Raw genomic sequence first — 15,340 nt, forward strand, 5'->3', positions numbered from 1 at the left:
AACTTCTTTTTAAAGCTACCTTGGGAATGTTACTTGAAAATGTTTATTTTGCTGAAGCACTTTAAATGTTTTTACTTTTCATTTTCACCTGAGTTTTACAGGTTATAGGTCACATGAATGCTAACCCTAACCCTTATTTGAAGATAAATTAAGCTATAGGCCAAGTGCGTAAAATTAACGGCTTACAGGTCAACTGCGGCCCATCTTTTATAGGTCCACTGCAAAGTATAAAAAAACAATTGACTCTGCCCCTTATAAGAAGCTTAAATTCAGCCTTCATTGAAATACACTTCTCAGTTTAAAAACTGAAGTGTCGGAATTTCAATATTTTCTATTCAATAAACCAAAAAAAAGGAAAAAAACTAATATAATAAATTGAGCTGTCATATAACTTTACAGCATCAGATAAGTGTAATACAGAAAATCACCATCTATGTACTAACCAAAATATTGAAGGAATTTATACAATAAATTTATTAAAATAATAACATAACATTACACTGCGGTTGCCCAAACTATTCCAAAAAGTGGAGGTTTTCATTCCAACTGATTCTGTGCAGACTATTTAACCAATGAGATTTCTTCTGAAACCAGAAACACCTGATGGCAATCAACTGATTACTTTTAAGACATCAGATTGATAAAAAAACTTTAATTTTCATGAAAACCTGCACCCACTGCGGCTCTTCGGGTCAGGTTTTACACCAAATAAGGCATTTTTGTACTCTACCCAGTCAGTGTATATAAATGTCATGTCCTCTGTATGCTACATACAATATACTGTATAAAGATTTAGAATAGACTACAATTCCAATGCATCTGGCATTACATCAGGCAAGGCAACATACACTTGTGCCCCCAACAAACACACTCCCAAAAGAGTCTTTGACCTTACGTAAATATTTGCTGAGTGAGTGTCACTCAACTCACTCTAGTTGTCAGTTTGTGTAGGGATTAAAGGTCAATTTGAGTACGACCAGTTTACCCCCTTTTTTCCTTTCTTTAAAGGGATGGGGTGCACCTGCTGCGGATTTTGACAGCTAAAACTAAAAAAGTAAACCCCTTCAAATGAATTGAACGGTCAAAATACACAAACAAATTCATTCTTTTTACATATTGCAGGTATTTTTTAATTTTGATTGTACACCCATTCTATGTGCCCTCTACTTAATTCAAAGCATAATCTGGAGTGCTTTGTGCATGAGTGGGGGAAATTTGTCTCAAATGTGTGTATATATGTGTATGTATGTAATATATATATATATATATATATATATATATATATATATATATATATATATATATATATATATATATATATATATATATATATATATATATATATATATATTACATACATACACATATATACACACATTTGTTTATATATATTTATATAGGGAAAATACAAAATAATGGCAACTCAAGTCTTGCTCAATGCCTTTATTGGAAACATTTTACACATCATTACTCTCAATCCTGCCTAGACTATAAATATGCATGTAAAAAAAGATGGGTATTTGTTAAAGACAGAAAGTCCCATCTTGGAGAAGGGCAGTCAAATTGCAATCACAGATTGTGAAAGTGAAGCATAGATTGAGACAAACACCCAAACATTAAGTTATAAGGGGAAAAAAAATATATATATATCTTACAGGGTGGACAAACCTGACGGAAAACCTGCACAGGAGAATATTACAGAGTAATGTGCCAAAAAAAAAAAAACGTTTCCTTCCCTGTACGATGTTAATAATAATTTGGCTACATAAGTATCTGCAGATACTTAATGGACAATACCTGATAGAGAATAACAGTAGCGCCACCTGGTGCCCAAACAAATACATTTACTAAGAAGCTGCTTTATGATTGTAAATTTTTGCTGAGGTGATCTATACAAAAATGCACATGAAAATTTTGGCGATTTCAGACAAGTATATGTAAAATATAAAAAGTACTCCAACTTGCTCTCTGCAGAAATACAATATTTATGCAGACATGATTTTAAAAAAAAACCAACTAAAATGTGCAAAAAATATGAACTCTTCAAAAAAATACCCATATTGATACCAAAGTTGTTTTACAAATGTTTATGCACTACTTCAGAAGGGTGGTCCAGCAGCTACTGGCTTATACGTCTTACACAAAATGGTGTGCTTGGGGGGAAAAACTCTTAGGTACCAATTTTGGAGGAAAAAGTGGCAGCCCACTACAATATGCTAATTTTAAATGAAATACATTAAGTCAGCTGGTTCCAAAATCACATAAGGGCAGTAATCTGGCCAAGGTGAATAAAACAACCCCACAAAAAAAAGTCTACTGTACAAAATTTGCATTTTAGCGAGACTACCCAAAGGATGATCAGAACTTTGTAACCCAGCACATGATTCAATACTTATGAGTTCACTTTTGGTGTGCATAGGAGATCTTAGCTACAAGAACACCAAGCTAATAGTTTCTGTCCCAAGACCAAAATAAATGGTGCTATATGAAGATTCATGATTCATTTTAAATCAGAAACTGTATATGTCTAAAAAGTGCTCTTCCATGTACATCAAATCAGGCTGATTATATCGAATTGATTTGAGAGAAAAATGTCAAAACCTGTAAAAGGCCTTTTCTGGAATAACATTTTTTTTCCAAAGGGATGGCAAAAATAATATACATTGGTTTACAATTACATTTCAAATACAAATTACAAATATAAATCCTTTTTGAAAAATATGAACAAAAATTTTATATGACAAAAAGTCACCATTATGTTTTTTTTTTATTCCCTGCTGGCTGTTTGGAAAGTAGTCTGATGAGCATTTGGGCAAGAAATGAAGAAAAAAAAAAGAAGATGACAAATCAAAATTACTCGGTGAGCTTCACGAGCGTTTCTGTCTCTTGGAATGTCGCTGGCGGGTCGGCCTTTCGTCCTCACTGCTCGTGCCTTCTGCTTCTGTTAGACCTTGGCGCTGTCGAGTTCTACGAGTGTCCTGCTCATCGTCGCAACTCTGCTCCCTGTAATCTTTCCTGGTCATTTTGGAAGCCGTCCTCTTACTTCTCCTCTTGCCGTCGTCCTCGTCTTCCTCCTCGCTCTCTTCGTCCTGCACGGTACGTCTATTTCTATTTTTCTTTGCGTTCGATCTGCGGTTCTGATCTCTTTTCTGCGCCGGCACCCTCTCTTCCTCCTCCTCCTCGTCCTCGTCTTCTTCTTCATCTCGCTCATCCTCTTCGCCATCTTCCTCGCCGGATGACACCCGAGTAACGCGCTTGCGCGAGCGCCTTCGCGAATAGCTGAGGCTTGGCGTCAGCTTCTGGAGCAGCTCTGTGAAGGTCTGCTCCGTCTTGGTCATGCAGGAAAGCACGGTGCTCCCCTCCTTATTGTACTCTTCTGCATTAGCGAAGATCAACTTCATGTCCTCTATGAAGTCATTGCTGTGGCGGTAGGAGCTCTGGCTGAACTTACCCTGCATGGTCTGAAAATCCATAGGATGCGAAATGACTTCGAAATAGTCTTCTGCCTCCTCTGTGGACACCGGTTCCCTTAAAAAAAAAAAATAATAATAAAACGTGTCAGACTACGGACGAATAAAGTTTAATCTAATCTAATCAGACACAGTAGACCACTATGCAGGGTTCTCTTGTGCTTTTTCCCCAGAAATATTTACATTTCAGAGTGGATTACTTTGCACTTGGATTTAAACAGACTAATTATATCATTGACCTGTGATTGGCTGCCAATCAATTAGGGGGATTCCCCACCTCTTGACCATGTGGCAAGGGTGTCAAAGTCGGGTTGATCCACGGGCCGCATTAAAGTCAACTCAATTTCATGTGGGCTGGAACATTTTAGATAGAATATATTTTTTTAAATTGATTAAAAGAACTGGATGAAAAAATCCCAAAAATATTCCATTTTTATAATAGATCTAAAACAATGTTTATTTGAGTTTTTTCTTATTAAGGGAAAATGTATTTTAATCATTTGTTTTTCATTTCTTAAGGAAACAAAATATTTTTTACTTTGTTCATTCAACATTAAAGTGGAAAATAAAATATTTCTTATATATTTTTAGATTTCACAAAGTGCTTTTAAACTAAAAACACAAAAGAAAAAAATTGCATTAAAAAAATTGCAATTATTGATCTAAAAAGAGGAAGTCTGGAAATACAATATACATCTATATCTTCATTTAAATTTGATGCTAAAACAGAATGTCGGCACTAGTGATTTACTTTCTCGAGCAGCGAGCCGAATTTGGCCCTCGGGCCTCCACTTTGATACCTGTGCCATATGGGATAGGCTCCAGCACCTTATATGAGCCTTGTGAGGATAAAAGGCATGAAAACTGAAGACTTTATTTAATTTTATTCCCTTAATTGAATGATGGACAGCTCTATAATTTCAACATATATAATATTCTATCCTTGGACTATTTTAGATTTACAGCAAGTGTGTGTTTTTATTGGTATTTCTTAATGCTGTCTTCTATTTTGAATTACATTGTGTTGAGCAACAGTGCTATACAAATACATTTGCCTTGCCTTGTGTATTTTTTTTATTAATGACACATCAGTGTGCTTCTAAATTATTTTTTTTAACAAAACTAAATATAAAGGCCAAACAACTAAAGCTACATTCTCAACTGCATCAATGTCCACTCACCTGAAGGGCCAGCTGTATCGGAACTTAGTCAGTTTTTTAAGGACTTCCTCACACTTCTCCAGCTCCAAAGCTTGTCTGCTCACTCCTGACTGGGAGCTCTGACGCACCTTTACAAATGACACAAAAGAAACATTAAGAACAGCCCATACATAGAATTTGATCAGCAAATTTATCAGTTATTTATCTTAAATTCTCTGTGCAGATTCTGTCTCATTTTGCTGTGTCACATCACAAACTAAAAGTATTTTTATAAAACTTGTATAGTTGACAATGTGGTTTCTCACCAGTTCATCAATGTCTGCAAGGCTGCTTGGACCAGTTCTCTGTTTGCTACTTTGACTGGCAGACGCCTTCTTTTTGGCTTTAGTTTTCTGCACTGGCAAATTCGACTTGCTTTTCTTTCTTGGCCTCACTGTCAAGTAGAAGAAAAAAAACAATACATCACTCACCATCTGCAATAATGCAGATGTTACCAATTGATTCAAAACGGCATGTCAAAAGTCCAGGCTTGTTCAGCGCTACAGTGGATTTAACAGTAATATTGTATTTCTTAGTATTGAGTGCTGTAACAGCGCCAACACAAATAAAATAACTAAATGACTTATAGCTTATTCTCAGCAGATGACTTTTTCTTATTAAGGGAAAACGTCTTTTAATTATTTGTTTATCACTTCAAAAGGAAGCAAAATATTTTCTACTATATTCATTCAACATTAGTGAAAAACAGAAATATTTTTATATATTTTTAGATTTTACAAAATGCTTTTGAACTCAAACCACAATAAAAAATGTGATTAAAAAATATATATTATTGATTTAAAAGGGGGAAATCAGGAAATATAATGTACATCTGTAATTCATTTACATTTAAATAAATTTAAATAAAAAGCTTATACTCAGCAGATGACAAAACTAAGATGAAGAGTTCATCTCTGTGATACTCACAACTGTGGCCTGTGGCTTTGTATTCAGACTCTTCATCATCTTCCTCCTCATCCGAGTCATCTTCATCGGACTCGTCCTCGTCGTCCTCTTCATCGCTGTCTTGTTTGTAATTCCTAAAGAACACAACATTATTGATGACAATTTGCCCATTACACTAATGTGATGCTAATGAAATCTTTTGAGCGAGATCAAGTGTGAAACCGAAAATGCTTACCTGGAGCGTGTTCCCCGTCTTGCCACAGTGGGCTGACAGGCTGTGCACAGCCACTCGCCTTCAGGGATGCGATGCAGCACAGGCCTCAAGCAGAAAAGATGGAAGGCCTTGTTGCATTCGTCACAGAGGATAAGTTTTTCGTCATCACCTGTGAGGGGTTTAGTTGGTCATTCTTTTAGACAAGACGACTCTAGACATCAATTATTGTATTTTATAAATGTTGCTTGCTTTCTAAAGACCATAGTTTATATCAAGCTAAATTACACTGAGTTGTGTGCATTTACATTAAGTGGGTTTTGAGGCGCAATTGTTGTTGGTACCTTTTTTCCGACAAACTTTGCAACGGGCATTTTCGGCAGACATGTCCCACTTGATGCAGGCTTCCAACATTCCTAACAGCACGTGCATGCGAGAGAAGGTCTGGGCCTCACGGATAGCTGTCTTCCACTTCTCGATTGCCGTTGCAACCTATAGGATTGGAGTTGGGGTTCATATGACAGCTCATATTCTTAATCAAACGCAAACTTTTTATACCCGACCAATTCACTTACCTTGGCCTCCTCGGCCAGTTTCTTTTCCTCATCTACCTCTTCTGCTTTGTTTTCTTCTCCAACTTGCTTTTTCTTCATTTTCTGCTTAGGGGCCATGAAGCCTTGTAAGAACTTCTTGATCACACATGCCTGGATGCTGATGATGGACTCCCCTAATTCTTTCAAGTTGCTCTTTTTTTCCATCTGTGTATAGATGATGCAACAGTCAGATGACTCAATGACAGGTAAGTTGTGCAAAATTGGATGATCATACGAGAAACATTGAAGCACATGGTACCCAGAGAGTTGCAAGAAATGACAAGACCAAAGCATACAGTTCTATATTCAGGAGGGACTCAAAAATATATATAATTGTGCATTTATTGCTTAAGCACAGGCTGTATTGGATATATATAATAATACAACCGATTTTTTTGATGAAATGCCATCTCTAATTGCAGCTGCAAGAGCATCTGTGCAAAAAAAAAAAAAACAATATTTACTGAGGAAAAAAAACTGCTCACCTCATCATCAATGTCTTTGTCTTCATCAAAGTAGCCCAGGCCACCTTTTAAAAGGCGTGAGGCTATTTCCTGAATATCAGTGCGTAAATATTTTAGCAGCGCCGTGTTCTCAGCAGGGACGCTGGGGCCTGCTTTGTCCTTGTGGATCAAATTAATGGAGTGTATGATGTCTTGGTAACTACAAAGATATAAGGAACAGTTATTTCCGCTGTTGCTGCTCGTAACCTTACAGTGTAAGTTATGGGAAAATACTGTCTCTAAAAATGGTATTAGCATAGAAATGAAAAAAAATAAATCAACTTTTGCAAGCATTCATATATATGTACCTGCTCTCTAGCTTTGCCTTCAGTTCACTTTCTCTAACTCCATGAGGATGAAGACTGTCCACTAACGCCTCAAGTTCAGCAGGACTGTCGCATATGAACCTGTTTTAAATGGCAAGTAATTAAAACACGTGAAAACAGCACACAAACACTCAAACAAAAGGGCAGTGGTACCTTTGATGTTCTTATGAGCAACCAATGAGAAGTAATATACTATACTGCTCGTATTAGCCATCTCTCATTTGCTCGGAGTGACGAAAAAACACAAAAATGCAACGCTCCGACCAGTGCTCGTAGATATCTGTTATACACGAAAGAGATGCGGCAAAAAAGACAGTGCGCTACAATGATTAACTACTCCCATGTCTTGGCCACATGGCTTTCTCACATCTCGAAATTTTTCTCAAGTCTAGAGATAATTATTTGCTCGAAATTTTCCCCCTATCTCGAGGTGCTCATATGTGTAGGTACCACTGTATTGATAAATGACAACACAAACCATAGATTTTGTCCCTGTTTAGGAGTTGTCGTTTCTTTACAAACGTCTGTTGTTGCTACTCCTGGCTGGGGTCCATCGTTATTCAAACCATCAATACTCCCATCATCATCAGCCCCTGTATATTGTAATATACAATTCAATAACATTATTTGTAAGGGAAATAACTTAAATACGTAAACATATTTTCTAGATGTGTAGCAGCATCCTCACCATCATTTCCATCGTCCACATCAGGCTCAGTTGCTTTTTCCACAATTGGGGTGTAGCTGTAGTTGATACTGTCATGTACCCAGCCTTTCTCAATATACAGTCCAGGTATAACATCAGAGAAAAACCAATATCTAAGCAAAAAAAAAGTATATACTAATTTTCGGACATGAATTGAGGCTCTATTATTTCCGTTAAATTCACTGAACTAACCTGTTATGATTTCTGTCTGTTCCCAAAGGAGTTCTTCGCAGGACTAGTTTGGCTTTTGTTAAACCCTCCTGAAAATTCTTTTCGGCAGTAGCTCTTTGTCTACGCATTCGTTCTTCTTCAGCCGCCTCCTCCATGCGTTCTTTGGGATGATAATTCAGAATCAAATTAGTCGCCTAATAACATTGTAATGAAGGATTTAACACATTTGAATGGTGTCAATATACTATTGTATGTAAGGTTCACCACCTTTGTTCAGTTTGTCCATTTCTTCTTTTTCTTTCTTGGCTTGTATGCTCATCAGCCTCCTGCTCTTGACTGAGCTGATCATGTCCACCAGCTCCACCTTAACTTCTTTCTTGATCTCCTTTTTCGGTTCATCCTTTTTTTTCTTCTCATCTTGGACCGAGAGGAAAAACAAGACCACGCATGACATTTTGTCAGCAAGAAACGTGGAACAACTTGGAATAGATAAATGATACCAATTTACCTTTGCCCTCAATCTCTTTTTGCTTCTTCTTCTCAGCCTTCTTGCGATTCACCTCTTTAAGCATTGCTATGCGTTCTTTCCACAGTTCCGCGGTCCGTTGCTGCATGCCGTCAACATGGTCCTCCACGGAGTATGTCATGAGGATGCGGTGGCACAGGGCTATCAGCAGGCTAACCTTTTCTTCTGGGTCAAGCTCAAACACCTCGACAGTTTCAAGTTTCTCCAGAAATTCACTGGTCACTACGTCATCAAAGCCATTCATGCCCAGGTCCACAGACCCCTGGCCACTCTCCTCCCCTTGAGCATCAAAAGGACGCAAACACAGTCTCGCCAGCTCTGACACAGAGTGCGAGGTAAGGGGGATCTCAGATAAGGGAATATCAAGTTCACTGTAGCCCTCAGCCAGCTCATCTTGCAGGAGTGTCTGAAGCAGCACCACCAAAACACGGTTCAGGTAGTGGAAACCTGAGCGGACTCCGGCCAACGATTCCATCAAAGCCATGGATGTGATGGGATACTTGTCATCAGGCATTAGGAGCCCGGCATAGCAGTGAAGGAACTCCACAACCATGGCGACATCGCCAAAGAGTGTGTTGGGAAGCCCCTCTGGCATGTCAACAAGTTTAAATCTCGGCAGAGTCTTGCCGCCTTTAATCTCCTGGTCCTCGTATCTGCGCGACTGTTCGAGACGGAGTTGCATTTCCTTCTCACGCCGCTCCTTGGCCTTTTCCCGAAGTTTTTCTTTCAGATCATTTCGCCTTTTTTTCATTTCTTCTTGCCGTTCCTCTTCACTCATGGCATCCCAGCGTTTCTTTTGCTCCAGTCTCTCCCACCGTAACTGTACCAGCTCTTTCAACTCATCAGGTAATCTGGCACGGTCATCTGGTGACAAGGCCTTTGCAGCCTTGGAGATAAGGGACGACAGAACACTCTTTTTGTCTTCTTTCCCCTTGTTGTCCTTATAATAACGAAGAAGGTGGAGAGCCATTGGAGGTAAAGGTTTCCCTAATTTAGGAGTGCCCGTGCTACTACTACTACGGGCTCGTTTTTTGGGGCTGCCTGCAGCACCGCTCTTAGCAAGATGCAGCAGGGTCATCTGCTTCATTTTTGATGTCTTGGGAGTTCCTTTTGCATCTTTTCTGGAAGCTTTAAGAATATTATTATCAACACCCTTTCCAGTTTTCTTTCCGTCTTTCCCGTTTCCAGATTTTTTAAAACGATTTAAAACGGCAAATACCTGAGTTTTTAGTTTCTCCTTTCTTGGGTGTTGCAGAGTTCTTTACATTTAATGGTGAACCATTCATTTTTATCTTCTAGGAAAGGCAAAACGCAAAGAAGTCATTAAAGGTTTAATGGTTTGATAAACCTGCATCAATAGTTGCACGCAATTGGGCCTACCTGAACATGACCCCAGATCGTTGGACTAAGGGGCTTCCCGACAGCATCCTTCTTGTTTTTTCTTTTTATCTCCCCTTTCTCATACACCGAGTCCTCTCCTGTACCCGCCGTCTTCTGTTTCTTTCGTGATTTTCCATCAGCTGATGTCGAACTTTTGCGCTTGGTAGAAGGATTCCCAGCTAGAAACTTTAAACAAGCAGGAATGTCAACCGACTTCCCTAATAGTGTAAGGAATGCATCACCAACCTTATGGGGATCGAGAAGAAAGTCACTGAATTTACTGGGAAGATTAAACTTCTTCACCAGATCATCTTCAACTACCCAGGGTGCACTCTCGCCCATGCCCAGTCTCTGTGCATAGTGTCGGATGAAGTAGCGAATGATCTCTTTTGTTGGAGGACGTTCTGTTCTGAAAAGACTCTCTGCTGGCACATCACTGACCACCTGGGGCATCGGTCAAAAAGAATGTCACTTAAACATTGTATAATTTAAACCGTGTGGTGTGGATGAACTGAGTCATTATGAAGCTATATCATTATTAGCAAAAAAAACAAACCTTGTCTTCATTGATGAGCTTGACATCATACTTATGAGGAAGAAACTTGGGAATTGCCCACCTCTTCTTTTCTTCCTTCGTGGCAGTGGGGAGTTTTCTTGGCGAACGTCGTGCTCTATCACCTAATAAAGAAGAAAGCAATGTCACTCACATTTAGTAATCAATTGATGAGATAAAATAACCCTTAAACACATGCAGCTTGTAGCATTCTGGAAAGTTAACACCTGAAATCACTCCACACTATAAAGTCAAACATTTATAATCATTAACACATTCACTGTCCAATGAATGATCATGTTAACCATGTTGTACACTGATCAAGAAAATGCTGGCAGACATGTTAAAGTAAACACTAAGTAAGACAATTGTTTTGATCTAACTCCATTGCCAGTGATGACAGGCATTCAATCAATTTAAAGCATAAAAGCTGGCTATATACAAACACAATCATTTAAAGGGGCAACATAAAACAATCGACATCAACATAACTTTAGACTTAAATAAATTCAAAAACTCACAATGTGCTGTTTGTTGTCCATCCACAGTTGTTGTTTTTTTACCGTTTCATGTCACATATGGTAAACAGGTTTAGCAAGATAGCTGGAGTGTTAGCGAATTGCTAAAAACTTTCAAAAGAGTTTCGGTAGTTAAAGTATGACACAGATTTCCCAAATTTAACGACCGACAATATGGTTGGAGGAATTTGTGAGGAAACTCAGATGTTTTTAAAACTTTTGTGAGTACCCCATTGGACAATAGGATTTTGTGCGAGAGTGAAAAGAAAGTGATTGCTATTTCTCAAACTCACTGAGACTCTCTCTCCTGTTTTCCTCCTCTCCAAGTGCAGGATCCTTTGTCTGGTTCTCTTGACTGGTGTTCTCTTTGTCACTAGATGGTGAATCACAGGCACCTTCGAGCTTCTTCTCGCCAGCTTCTCTCCCAGGGTTCTCCAGGGGATGAATTTTTACCACCTTTGCTCGTAAACTTTTGTCATGGCTCACCTAAAATTGAAAATGTTTGACAGTATCTAACACAGTTCTGAAGCTCAAACACATTTATCTACCTTGAATTATGCAGTATAAAGAAAAATTAATTTAGCAATTACAATAAGTGAGAATACAAAACCAAAACAAAGTGCTTAAAAAAATAAAAAACACTGACCGTGAAGTCGCACTCTTCATCAACAGCATACTTTGTGAGGATTTCCACCCAGGCCATTTCAACTAGTTTGTCCAAAGAAACTGTATTGTGATGGACCATCTCCAGGATAGGCTTCTCAAACCAGTGAGGATATTCCTCCTGCAGCCTGTGAAAATTGAGTAATACTTTCACAGTTAGGAAAAAAATATTATTGTGTTTTAAACACATTACATTTTACAATTCTTAAAACGGAGTCAAATTCATCAGATTTTTGTATAAATCAGGCTAAAAAAGTACCATGATATGAAACTTTTTTTATGAGTGCCATTATTAATTTATTTTTCTTTGTTTTGTTGGGGTTGATTTTAAAGGCAGTATTTTTTCCCTAAAGACCAGTACTGGCTTTGTCCCACAAGGGCCGGAAAAAGAGTGAAAATAGTTTACTGCAAAAATGTTCAATAAATGCAGCAGCTTACAAATAGTCCTAAAACCTTCCCAAAAATGAATGATCAAGAGAGAAAAAAACAATTATTTTGAATACAATTAGTGTAGTTTATGCATCACTGAATAAACTCTGTGCTCTGTCATGATGTATCAATTCTACACGTGGGGCTAATCTCCGACAGTTACACAATGATAATTGTTAGAAGTGTGGAAATACCACTGTTTTACATTTCTGTTTTGTTGATTATAATAACTGAACCTTTATAAATTGCAGAGGCAGAGCGACAATAAAACCCACATCCTCTAAAAGAGAAAGAAAGGAGGAGTGTCAGCTTTATCCAATAACGTCCCAGCTGAAAGTCTCATGACCTTCACTAAATTGAATATACAATCTTTCCCTTGACACTCCTGAAGTACAGTTACAAAATTGATGACACAATTGGAGATAAGCAGATTGTAAATAAAGATCAATACTTAATTAACAAGATGTATTTGTAAATTAACTTCTACTCAGACTCTTTAAACAAAGCTTTTTGTGGCCTCTAAGGCTTTTGAGACAGTGTGTTCAATTTGAGTTTGATTTCTTTAATACACTCTATAAATACGATACTGAAACTTATCAAACAGGTAGGAACTACTTACAGTTCCGTGACTTCTTGCTCCTCTTCCCATGCTTCCTTGTGTGTCAGCTGAATGCTTCCTGTGCTCTTGCATGTCCAGATGCGCTCTTCATACCTCTTCAAGCGGGCCTCATACTCGCTTTGTCATTTAGTCAAAGACAACTTTTATATAAATGAGCATCAAGAATTCACATAGTCACAATAATAGCGAATAAAGAGATCACAAACTTCACATTCACCCAACTGCAGGATTTATCTCACGGTCAAATGGAAAAAAGGAGACTGAAGTCTGTTGAATTGGGATGAAATGGAAAATAGCTTTACACTGTTTATATAACAAGTGCTCAAGCTCACCTGCGGCTTATCCACTTGAAAACGCGAAATGGTTGTAACTGGAGACATTATCGCTCATCTCCATTTTATCCTCACTAGGTTTGCAGGGGGTGCTGGAGCATATCCCCGCTGACTTCAGGCCAGAGGCAGGGGACACCCTGAATTGGTGGCCAGCCAATTGCAGGGCAGAAGGAGACAAACAACCATACACGCTCACATTCATACCACGGGGCAATTTAAAATCTCCAATCAGTTTACCATGCATGTCTTTGGAATGTAGGAGGAAATCGGAGTACCCAGAGAAAACCCAAGCAGGCCAAGGGAGAACATGGAAACTCCACACGGGTGGCCCGACCTGGGTTTGAACCCATGTCTCCCACTGTGAGGCCGACCCGCTAAACACTCGCCCGCCTGGAGACATTAGGTTAGGGGGGAACTAAATTGGGAACGAATTCGACTACACTTTCAGCCATTAAGACGCTTCTAGTGCTAGTTTACGGCCGATGATTACGCTGTAAGACTTTACGTCAGCAGTTAGCAACTCGCTATTGTGACATAACACAAACATTTGCCTTACATTAGCATAGCCGGCTTCTGAAGATTGTTGACAGCTGATTCACAACACCTAAAAAGTCAACGGAAAACTATCGGAACATTTCCATGTGACTTGTTTTAATTTCCCCGAGAGATAATGCGTCCATAGGGACTCCCTAATTAGTTGTTTTTAAGGAAACGTGTGTTAAGAAGCTAACACGCCCGACAACGAGACGCAACAGTACACGAGGGGAAGCTAAAACGATGGAAAATGTCAGATGATAACAAATTCACGTCAAGCAAAGCTGAGCGCATTTTACACCAGGAATATATGGCTTAAACTCAATGTGACCAATTAGATAAATGTAAAATTCCAAATCGACACGATAAACAACATCATTTACGGAGGAGGATACTCTTTGTTCCTGAAGGCCTCCTTGGTGCGTTCGATGGTGAAGACCTCTTCTCCCGGGCCTAGTGGCTCGGCTAACGGCTTAGCTAATGGGTAAGGCTTCCGACCCAATAGCGGTGCCATTGTCAATCAAATGGTGGTCGTACAAAAATAATAACCACCTTAAAACTCCAATGCAAAATATTATGACCTTCACTTGTATCCTGCTTCCTGATAGCATGAATCACGTTATCACCAACAGGCCTGGAATTCAACGTCAAGTAGCTAGCGGGCTAGTTGTTAGCCCGGATTTGCTATCGCGTTGTAACACAAAACAGTGTCCCTTCTTGCTCGACTCCTCATCGAATTCCTCTTCTCTGCTTTAGCTTTGTCGCCATAGCGGATCCAAGCAAAGTCCCAGATACAAAATCGGTTCTTGTACTTGTGTCGAACTTTTGTCTTCTCGATTGACCTGTCAGGATGCAATCTTTTGATTACAAGTGAATTTCGCGGCAACAGCCCAGTCAAGCGCGAATAACAATTCACTCGTCAAATAGAATAATCAAGACGAGTCCGTGGTCTTTCTTCCGTAGATCCGCCTAAGTCGTTTGGAAAACAATTTGTTGTAGTTCTTTAAAAATGATAAGTTGAAGAGGTTAAATCCATGTCTAAATGGCGGGAGTTTCGCGATCACCGGCTAAATATCGCACACCCTCAACTCCCCGGTTTCCCCGGCAGCAAGCAGCGTAGCAACCGAACTCCGTCCTCTCTTGACAGCGATTGGCTCTCCGCCAGGCGCCCGCCCCAAAATTGCCTATAGTGATGTTTGATTGGATGTCAGGTACCGCCAATTGTCAGTCAAGGACAACCCATCTTTAGCCGTGCCCACAATAATATACGTAACATAGTACGTTTGCAACTTCATTTAAAATAAATGACGTCTTCTCACTAACACAAGAACAAAGCAAGGATAAAATTTATATCAAATTTCCCATCATAAAAACACAGGAACACAATGTGTATGGTGTGATTTAATTTAATGCTGCGATATTTAGTTGTCTATTTTTATACTACAGTCGTTTTGTTTGGGGACATTGTTTAAACTAATTGGCTGTTATTGACGGGGATGGACGTCCAATACATTCCAACTGTCTATCATAAATAATATTTCAGTGACACAATTATGTCAGTTCAAATGTATTTGCGCCCATAATTGTCAATAGCAGCTAACGAGTTAATTTACAAGCGTCCAAAACACTTGATATCAGTATCTCAAAATTAAACATGTTTTGGTACTTGTCTTCCATGAAACATCTTTTAAAATCAAAATC

General features: G+C 38.8%; 1 protein-coding gene across 1 annotated transcript; it reads right to left on the reverse strand.

Moving 5' to 3' along the window:
* Nucleotides 1-1,666: 1,666 nt before the first annotated feature.
* On the reverse strand, nt 1,667-14,749 carry baz1b (bromodomain adjacent to zinc finger domain, 1B). Its single transcript, XM_077722569.1, has 22 exons — nt 14,035-14,749; nt 12,774-12,890; nt 11,709-11,853; nt 11,356-11,548; nt 10,548-10,669; nt 10,238-10,435; nt 9,992-10,177; nt 9,831-9,906; nt 8,594-9,739; nt 8,353-8,502; nt 8,107-8,245; nt 7,897-8,027; nt 7,687-7,801; nt 7,191-7,289; nt 6,865-7,042; nt 6,362-6,544; nt 6,131-6,278; nt 5,811-5,958; nt 5,597-5,709; nt 4,936-5,063; nt 4,652-4,758; nt 1,667-3,528 (listed from the first exon to the last, which is right to left on the reverse strand). The coding sequence occupies exons 1-22, from the start codon at nt 14,151-14,153 to the stop codon at nt 2,868-2,870; spliced, it is 4,602 nt and encodes a 1,533-aa protein (XP_077578695.1). The 5' UTR covers nt 14,154-14,749; the 3' UTR covers nt 1,667-2,867.
* Between the last annotated feature and the right edge of the window lie 591 nt (nt 14,750-15,340).

This window comes from Stigmatopora nigra, chromosome 8 (genome assembly GCF_051989575.1).
Source record: "Stigmatopora nigra isolate UIUO_SnigA chromosome 8, RoL_Snig_1.1, whole genome shotgun sequence".
Lineage (NCBI taxonomy): Eukaryota > Metazoa > Chordata > Actinopteri > Syngnathiformes > Syngnathidae > Stigmatopora > Stigmatopora nigra.